The sequence below is a fragment of the Leptonotus elevatus genome, chromosome 1, assembly GCF_054856555.1.
Source record: "Leptonotus elevatus isolate MCC_2025b chromosome 1, RoL_Lele_1.0, whole genome shotgun sequence".
Lineage (NCBI taxonomy): Eukaryota > Metazoa > Chordata > Actinopteri > Syngnathiformes > Syngnathidae > Leptonotus > Leptonotus elevatus.
This window is the reverse complement of record NC_141239.1, coordinates 25,769,223-25,778,929: the sequence shown is the minus strand read 5'-3', so window position 1 is coordinate 25,778,929 and position 9,707 is coordinate 25,769,223. Positions and strand designations below refer to the sequence as shown.

The following is a 9,707-nucleotide window of genomic DNA, read 5'->3' as shown; positions in this document are numbered from 1 at the left end:
CTGGACAAAATAACCTTCATTGGGTCATCACCACGGTACTGCCATCTGGCGGCGAAATGTTTAATAGACAAGTATAACAGATCCATACATTCTTTTTTCTTTTCTTTTCTTTTCTTTTTTTTTCTTTTTTTTTCGGGTGCACTCACATATATAGTACTGTAACCACTCCGCCACCCGGAAACCCCAGATCCGTACACTCAAGTCTTGCAAACAACACATCGTGACGTGACACATCGCGCACGTCGAGGACCGACAAGCTGGTTAGTTTTGGACAATGCTAAAACAAAATGTAAAAAAGTCAAACCTATGCTGAACCATTGACGATTTTTTTTAACAACAGTATTTATTGAACAATTACAAACAGGCAAAGTTAATAACACATAGAAAGCAAGAAGAAAGAAAGAAAGAAAGAAAGAAAGAAAGAAAGAAAGAAAGAAAGAAAGAAAGAAAGAAAGAAAGAAAGAAAGAAAGAAAGAAAGAAAGAACAATTACAAACAGGCAAAGTTAATATCACATAGAAAACAAGAAAGAAAGAACGTTTTTTTTTTATTAATTCAGAAAAGAGGCTTTGAGTGACTATAGATATGTGTATACCTGTACATGAAATTTCGCCAGAATAATTGTTAAATTTGAAATAAATACTTGTTAATTTGTTTACTATTGTTATTAATGAAACCAAAGAGTCTATTTTCCAGTGAAGAGTGAATTCAGAGTCAATATGAACAATACCAATTGGGATACGTCTTTTCAGAATTTGTTAGTAAAAGGACAGTGCCAGAATAAGTGGACCACTGTTTTCATTCTTATTTCTTAACAAAATAAACACTCAACACAAATGTCTCTCTTGCATTTAAGATAATGTTTGGAAGGACAGTACTATTACATTTTTATAAAAATAAAATCACCTTATTTTATTTGTCAAAAGATGCTCTATCTGTATTGTATGAAAGAGACCCGTTTTTTTTAACCAATGCAAAGCTGTAACTTTAAAACTTTTTCGACCACTAGTAGGCAATGAACGTTACCGTAAAAGTCCTGAATGTTTTAAAATGTACCCGAAGAAGAAACCTTGAACCAATAGAAATCCAGGAAAGTGCCAACTCTTGTAGTCTGACTTCCCTTCCACAACAACCAAGAAGATTAACGAAACAAGATAATTCCCCGCCACTCTATTCCGTTTTAGCGAATTCGCGAAAGGCAAGTTCCGAGCGCGCGTAATTGTGGCATTCCAATAAAAAAAAAATTCTCCATCCCTATGACGAGCTGAAGCTAAATATCGTCCAAACTAATATCATTAAAATAAATGCCAATTTCACACGCGATTATTATTTTTTTGCACTGAAAACTAAACTGCAAAACATCGAAGTGAGCATTAAGGCCTGTGTTACTTAGTCGTTAACTCAGTTGAAAATATTTTCTATTTACGAATGTTAGCTTGCAACAAAACGAAAAGTAGCTAATTTATAGACATAGTCCATATTGGCAGCCTCGTGTATAACGGAACTATCTTGTTCCCTGTAGACTCTTGGGCTCGACGAACGTTTCCACTGATTGTACACAATCATCATGGCGACCCAGGATGGTGGGTATTGAGCACAATATAGCAACATTTACTTTGTAACGCTGCAGCCATTTTCGTGCCGGGTGATGAATTAGAGCATGCCGCTAATCGACGCGGTGACGCCGGGCGCTGTTAAAGTTGTGTCTTTAAATATTCACGTCTCCTTGTTCGGGTTTATTTTGGCATGTTTCAGCAGGTTACTAGCTAGCTAACGTCAGTGGCTGCTAATCAGTGCAAAAGGAGCCGTGCACGCTGTAGTTTCACTTTGGATCACAGAGCGCCCTACTAGACCGGACTCAAATGACAATCTCGTAGTGGTAATGGTGAACAAGTTATTCGATTGACAAAGAGGACGGCTCATGGAAAGTGCGAGATGCTGTGTCATATTAGCGCTTGTCAAAAGCGTGTTTTTTTGTTCGCCGCTTGGAAATGAGTAACTACCTTGAGAAGCAAGATACTCTCGTGGCCATAAGAATAACCATCTTTTAAAGCTATATTATTGACACTTTATTTGTTTAATTATTTTGTGTGTGGTGTTGTTTACTCTGTTCTATGTACTTTCTAAAATTGCCAAACATTTTGCTAGAATTATTTCCCACAAGTTCTAAAACTAAAGTAATTCCCCAGCACTGCTGTTTTGTCCAATTTAGAAAACGTTACGCACGAGGTAGCATGTCTACCTCATTTTCTTGGGATTCAGGGTTAAGCTTCATTGAAGACTCAAAATCAAGGGTCTCCAAGTCTGGTCCTCGAGAGCCCTTATCCATCCCGTTTTCCATGTTTCCCTCCTCCAACACCGCTGAATCAAATGATCAGGATCGTTGTCAGGCTTCTACCAGGCCACTAATATGATATAAAATGTTTAAATGATGTTTTCTTCATTAATGGCAGCAAGTCTAGTTACAATGCAAACGGACACAAAGCCAAAGGAAGAAGATGAAGACGCAGCTCTCGGGGAAACTACAGAGAAGGGCAACTCGGACCTGGCGTCCGACGCGGGTAACACCGCCACTCAGGACTCTGCCGGCCTCAGTAATGGGGACGAGAACGACGAGGACGAGGGCGAGATGGTGGACTTGAAGATCATTTGGAACAAGATCAAATACGACTTGAGGATCCCTCTGGATAGCACCGGCGCTAAACTAAAGGAGAAGATCCATTCGCTTACTGGTGAGAGCAAACTTTTATCGCTTTGGCCTGAGAACAAAAACAGTAAAGAGGTCAGATTTTCAGCAAAATAACAGAAACATATGTGAATTCACTAGGGCTGAACGATTTTGCAAAATAATCATGATTTCCCCCACCCATCAATATTGCAATTACGATTTAATGTGATTATTTCTTACAGGTTTTTTTCTAATGTATTTTTGAACAAACACAAGCAATTATTTTTCATTGCAATAAACAACATCAGATATACTACACACTATAGGATGCCGTTTTTCAAAGTGTGATATGAGTACCACTGGTGCTATGTGGTATGCGAAGAAATCACTGAATTAAATCTACAAAGTAGGGAGCATGTCAATAAATTTAAGAATATTTAGATTGAGGTATTATGTGGTAGATTTAATGTAAGAGTATTAGGTAACTTTCATCGAGTATTTCAGTTTGATTTAAAAGTATTTAGATAACTTGGGGACCAAGAGGTAGAGGTCGTCTAAGAGTTTGCGTACCTCAGGTGGAAGTTTGCCTTGAGTAACTCCTGTGAACCCGAGATTCTCCGCCGCAGAAGAGTTGTGGCCGTATGTATTCGAATGGGGAGATGGAACGTGAAAGTGAATAAAAAGAGCAAAAACGAAAACTCTGGCGGAACTCCGTAAATGACATCACCTTAAAGTCGAGACGTGCATACAAGCCCCCCCCCCCCCCCACACACACACACACACACACACATATACACACACACACACACACACTCTCTCTCTCTCTCTCTCCATGTGTCAGGTCTTCCGCCGGCCATGCAGAAGGTGATGTACAAAGGCCTGGTGCCGGAGGACAAGACGCTACGGGAGATAAAGGTGACGAGCGGCGCCAAGATCATGGTGGTGGGCTCCACCATAAACGACGTGCTGGCGGTCAGCACGCCCAAAGAGGTTATGCAGCAGGAGGTCAAGGCCGAGGAGAACAAGAAGGAGCCACTATGCAGACAAAAGGTCCTACACGCCAATCCTAATCCTAATAATGGCAAAAGGAGCAATGCTCACTGATTTTACTTTTATACATTTACTTCACAGTCACCCAAGTGTAAAATGGTCCAGGAACTTTTAGTTCTTGGTACTTGGTTCATTTCCATCTATAGTTTTGTGAGGTTCGTTCGAAGAACTTGCAAAGGTGTCCTTAGTGTCTAGTCGCATTTCCTCCTTGAGATAGGGAAATTCTCTAATTGGTCTTTATTGTTCTGGGACGTAAGAGGTTCTACTCACCCGAAGCACTCATTTGTCTTTTGCCGCATTTCCCTCTGAAGTCCCTGGAACCTTATAAGCCACTTGGGATTTTGGGGACTCCAAGTACACATTGTCAGTAGCAAAATTTCCACCTAAAATTCTAGGAACTATTAGTTGTTGTTACTTTGAAAAGTATTCCAATTCCTCAGAAAGCGCGGATCTCATCCACAAATCCAAGCCCTTTGCCTGCCAGCTCGATCCTCTCTCCATAACCTTGGTCTAATCACTTTTCTCTTTAAACCACTGGGAACGTACCATCATTGAAAATTGCAGCTGCCACTCCCATTCCAAAGAAATTTGGTTAAGACCCCAACAACCACAATCAGCAGCGAGACCAGCTTTTATGAGTCTTTTCAGTCCGGTTTTCGTCCCCTCCGCAGCACTCAAACGGCTTTACTACAAATGACCTCAGATCTCCTCATTGCAGCTGACCATCCTCATCCTCCTTGACCTCAGTGCGACCTTTGACACCATCTCACACACCATCCTCCTTAACTCATTCACTGCCATTGACGGCTATAGACGTCAAAAATTCATTTGAACTATTTCTATTAGTCTAACTTTTTTTTCTTCACTTTTGCTAACAAGAGTATGAAAACAGATATAAAATTTGTGATTAATCGTAAGTTAACTAGTGAAGTCATGTGATTAGTTACAATTAAAAAAATGTATCGCCTGATGCCCCTAATTTAAAAAAAGGGGCATCAGACGATAACAATTTTTAATCGCATGACTTCACTAGTTAACTCTTGATTATTCACAAATTTTATATCTGTTCTAAATGTACAAGAAAAAAGTGTCTAGGTTTTCATACTCTTGTTAACGAAAGTGGGAAAAAATCACATCCTGATTAATCACAAATTCTATATCTGTTATAAATTTACAATAATTGTTTTTTTCTAGGTTTTCATTAAAAAAATGAAATGAAATGGATTTTTTTTTTTTTTTTAACTAATAGCTCACATGAATTTTTGACGTCTATAGTCATCAATGGCAGTGAATGAGTTAAAAGGCTCTCCTCCATTGGCATCACCACACCGCCCTAGACTGGTTCCATTCATACCTCAAAGATCACACAAGTTCATCCAGCTAAAGTCCTTTTCATCCGACTCCCACCTAGTTACTTCAGGTGTGCCCCAAGGCTCCGTCCTGGGCCCCCTGCTTTTCATTATCTTACCTCCTCCCGCTTGGCACCAATTTCCCAAAATTCAACAAGTCTCTTAGGTAAGCTTCAACTGGTCCAAAGCCCCACTGCATGTGTTATCACGTCACCCCACTTGTCCATCTCGGCACCAAGATCGCCTACTCACTGTAACTGCTGTTCTTGAGGGTCTCGAAAGGGGCTTTCAAATAGAATTGTATTTTTTTTTTTATCATTATTGTTACTACTTGTGTTCGTCGCTGTATTTACACCTAGCAAAAAGTTCTCAGGAATAGAAAGTACCGGGGTATGTAAATATAATTGTATCTGTAAATGCATTTCCACCTGAAGTGTCGAGAATTTGTAGATGGGAAAACTACAGAAGTACCCATTGTCTTAAGCCACATTTCCACTACAATTCTGGGAAATTTTCATTCTTGGTACTTTGTTCCAGGAACCAAAAGTACACATGAGGCCTTTATTTGCTTACACCACAGGAACTTCGAACTAGGAGGGAACTTGAGTGATATTTACTTTCATATATATATATTTTTTCAGCAACACAGGAAAGTTCTGGACAAAGGTAAACCTGAGGATGTAATGCCGGCTGTAAAAGGAACAAAAGTGAGTGTGAATAAGTTTTTTTGGTTGTCATTGTGATGTTTTTGAACGTCTTCACCGTTCCCGCCGGCAGGAGCGACTACCAACTGTGCCTTTATCCGGAATGTACAACAAGTCCGGAGGAAAAGTAAGACTCACATTCAAACTGGAGCAGGATCAGCTGTGGATCGGGACTAAAGGTGCAGCTCAAACGCACAAAAAGCCAACGGTCATGCAATGTATTATTTTCTTATTTGAATGTTTTTGTCTTCCTTGTGTGCAGAGAGGACGGAGAAAGTCCCGATGGGTTCCATCAAAAATGTGCTTTCTGAGCCCATTGAAGAGCACGAGGACTATCACATGATAGTAAGTGCTGTTTCATATTTAGCTTTTTATAAGCGACGGATGAGACGTATTTAAAGTCACGTTGATGAATCGGAGGGGAGGTTACACTCGGCTACTCGGGCCCTCGTGTGATGCGGGAAGATGTGAGCGCCATTTGTCTCTGGTCCTGTAACAATACATTAAGTGGTTTGGATTGCGCAATGGCTCATTCTACACTAAGATTGAGAAAATTTCAAATGTCATTTTTGGAAACTGTGTTTTCGATACATATATTCAACTACAGTGCAACCAGTGAAGTTGTAAACACTAATATGAATTTATTCTATAGAAAATCAGGGAAGGAGCAACAATCCGATCCGTGGTCTCACTGCGACCATCGTAAAACGTATCAGTGTAGGGGCAATTTCGAAGTTCGACTTTTTTATTTTTACTGATTACAATATTTGAAAATATATATTCAATGGTGCCTTGAGTTTGATTCATTCTGTGACCACATTTATGTCTGTAAGTTGTACAGGTTATAGGTCACATTAATGATGGAAAAGGTTTTGACGCAATTTATCTCTAATATCAATATGAATATGTCTGCAGGCGTTCCAGCTGGGTCCCACAGAAGCGTCTCAGTATTGGGTCTACTGGGTGCCCACACAGTTTGTGGATGCGATTAAAGACACAGTCCTGGGGAAATGGCAGTATTTCTAATGTGCCTCTTATCAGTTTTGCTCTTGTCAATGATGAACTGTGACAGAAGAAGAAGAGGTGGAGTTGGGAAAGGAGTGGCTTGAGGAAACTTTCTGGCATCTTATATGAAGGAACTTGACTGACGCCTGCGGACTAAAATCTTTGTTTTTAGTTTAAAACGTGCGCTACAAGTGGCAGCGTTAACATTTCTCAGCCCTCCCTCTTGTTGATCATTGATGGGTGTCAACAAATCCAAGGGAAAAAACAAACAATGAGACAATTGTACAGAAATTGCTAACAATTTTCTTGTTATTCTTAAAGAAATAAAAGTTATTTAATGAAAATAAACCAGTGTTTTGTCTTTATACTTTTGCAGATTGCTAATCCAGTCATTTTAAGATATTTTTTATTTTGAGGGGGAATGAATGACAGTAAAGTGTTTAAGTCTGGCAAAGTGTGGCATTTAATATGAATATATATTTCACAACTAACAGTTTAATTTCTGGAGTGCATTTAAAATAAGATGAAGATGAAAATTTAATAGAGATGTGCGGGTGAAGCTTTGGGAACTTTTGAGGCTTTCTTGTAAATTGTGCGGAAAAAGATTCGGAGTTTTGGTGCTTCAATGAAAGCAACATATGGGACATCTAGTGGACGAAAGAAAGTCTAAATAAATCAGATATAGAGCATGTATTATTTACAAAAGTGTGCTACTACTGAAAGTTTTTTCATGAAAAAAATATGATTGACGTGTATATGTTGATGTTTATTATAAACGGGAATTACAAATGACGCAGGCCATGGAATTATTTATTTATCGAAGATTTTATGCGTCTCTTTACGCTCTCTAATTTTGCAGCTTTGAAAATATGCGTAGTATACTGTAACTGTAATAATATATATTTTTAAAAGCACAAGATCTATCTACTCAGTTATGGACTATATGCCTCGGAGCCGGGACTTCCGGGTTTTCACCCGTCAACTTTGTTTCCGTTTCCGGTTTGCAACGTGTGGGCCGCGTCCCAGTACTTGCGCTTCCGCCTTTGTACCCCTCAGTTGCGCGTTCCCGTCGACGGGTGCGAGGCTGCGAGTGTGCAGTGTTTGGCTCAGTGTTTCACATAGCCGAGACGCCCTCCCGCCAATGAGCGGGAGCGCGCCATTGGGGGGCGCAGGGGTGGGGGTGCGAGTGTTGGAACGCAGCCAGCAGTGGCCGGAAACGGCGCTGATGTGTAAAACCCGGAAGTCGGAAGTCCCTGGCATCTACCCCATAATGAGGCAACAGTTACAAGCAATTTAATAAATACATTTCACCATGCTTGGTATTGAATAATTATTAATTAAATGAGACCGACAGTACCACTTCACCACCCATAGGATGCCAACCAACATTGAACTTAACGGGACCGCATCAATTCCAGTTCGTGATTTTGCGGGCCACTGGCCACCAAAGCGTTTTTTTTTTTTTTTTCTTAATTTAACAAATTGAAATCAAAAGCCAAACATTAAGCAAACAATAATCATCATCACAGTACACAACAATCTCACAATAACGGTAAAGCAAAAAGGGGAAAACATTTTAAAAAAATTCCAGGGGTCTTAAACTAAGAAATATTAAAAACACCAAAATGAGAACACAAAATTAAGGTCTTGATAGCGTTCTTATTTTTGGAAGTAGAGATGAACTGTAAATATACATCTGTTTCTTTCAACAACAAAAAAATGTGTTTCGACTTTACATATTTACATGTATGAATATAAAACTTAGCAAGATGAATTAAAAGATTAATCAAATAATATTATTTTTCAAATGAATAGTCATAGTAAAAAAATAAAATAAAAAATCGGTAAGGAAAGCTCAAAATTACAAAAGATATTGTCCAAAATAAATTAGCAAATATCTTGCCATAGCTTGCGAGCATAAGTACATTTCCAAAACAGATGCACAAGCGTCTTTGATTGGGAGCCACAGAAGGAGCAGTTCAAATCCATATCATAACCAAATTTAACAAAAAAGGATTTCACAGAATAACAACGATGAATAATTTTGAAAGACACTTCCTTTACCTTGTTTAATAAAAACATTTTCCCAACATAAATTCTTTACACTACAGTTCCAGTATGATATTAGTTGACACAGACACAATATCAGCTCGGAAAAGAGCACGGATTTTGCGATTGTTTTTATGACGGGAAAGATTGAAACATAATCTACCAAGTGGTGATTCAGAGATATCAGCAATAAGAGTGTCAGCTACAACACCAATGTGACCACTATGCAGCATTAATACACCAGAAGGTATAGCATCAAAAACAACAGCAAATTGTTTAGGCGTCACAGGCATCAGAAAGTGTAAAATAAATTCCTCATAAGAAAATAACACTCCGCTGCTGTTGAATAAATGACTCACCCAGATAATATTATGATCAAACCAAGTCTTTAAAAAATGGATTTGTTCTTGTAACAAATGTCTCGGTTATTCCAAATAGAGTAGCGGTGTGGTGAAAAGTTATGCTTGGAAATGAGTGACCAAGCAAGCAATGCCTGCTTATGGAAGTTCGATAAGCGAATGGGGATTCTTTCAGTTTTATAATTACATGACAACAGAAATCTTAATCCACCAATTTGGGAAAAAAACATAGTTCGAAATACAGTTCCAAATTGTTTGATTATTCAGAAAATACCTAATCCAGCTAATTTAAAATGTATTTAAGTTTTTTTTTTTATGTAATGCGTTTTATTCTTCCATAAAAAATTGAAAAGCATCTGGTCTATGTCTTTAATGGTCTTATTATCTACATACAATGAGAGGGCAGCATAAGTAAGTCTCGAAATACCTTTGTTTTACTTATCAAGGTTCTACCTCTTAAAGACAGATTTCTAAAAAGCCACATATTAATTTTTTTTTTCTCCTCAATAATCGATGCAAAATTC

General features: G+C 38.7%; 1 protein-coding gene across 1 annotated transcript; it reads left to right on the top strand.

The window, feature by feature from the left end:
* Positions 1 to 1,517: 1,517 nt before the first annotated feature.
* On the top strand, positions 1,518 to 7,106 carry ubfd1 (ubiquitin family domain containing 1). The gene is made up of 7 exons (XM_086058911.1): positions 1,518 to 1,582; positions 2,453 to 2,731; positions 3,509 to 3,717; positions 5,708 to 5,773; positions 5,844 to 5,949; positions 6,033 to 6,115; positions 6,686 to 7,106. The coding sequence occupies exons 1-7, from the start codon at positions 1,567 to 1,569 to the stop codon at positions 6,794 to 6,796; spliced, it is 870 nt and encodes a 289-aa protein (XP_085915037.1). The 5' UTR covers positions 1,518 to 1,566; the 3' UTR covers positions 6,797 to 7,106.
* The last annotated feature ends 2,601 nt before the right edge of the window (positions 7,107 to 9,707 follow it).

What these genes read in the sequence shown, in the direction of transcription:
- ubfd1 (XM_086058911.1), top strand. An exon ending in GAAGATCCATTCGCTTACTG is followed by an intron (nt 2,732 to 3,508) that starts GTGAGAGCAAAC and finishes TCCATGTGTCAG; the next exon opens with GTCTTCCGCCGGCCATGCAG. An exon ending in CGGCTGTAAAAGGAACAAAA is followed by an intron (nt 5,774 to 5,843) that starts GTGAGTGTGAAT and finishes TCCCGCCGGCAG; the next exon opens with GAGCGACTACCAACTGTGCC.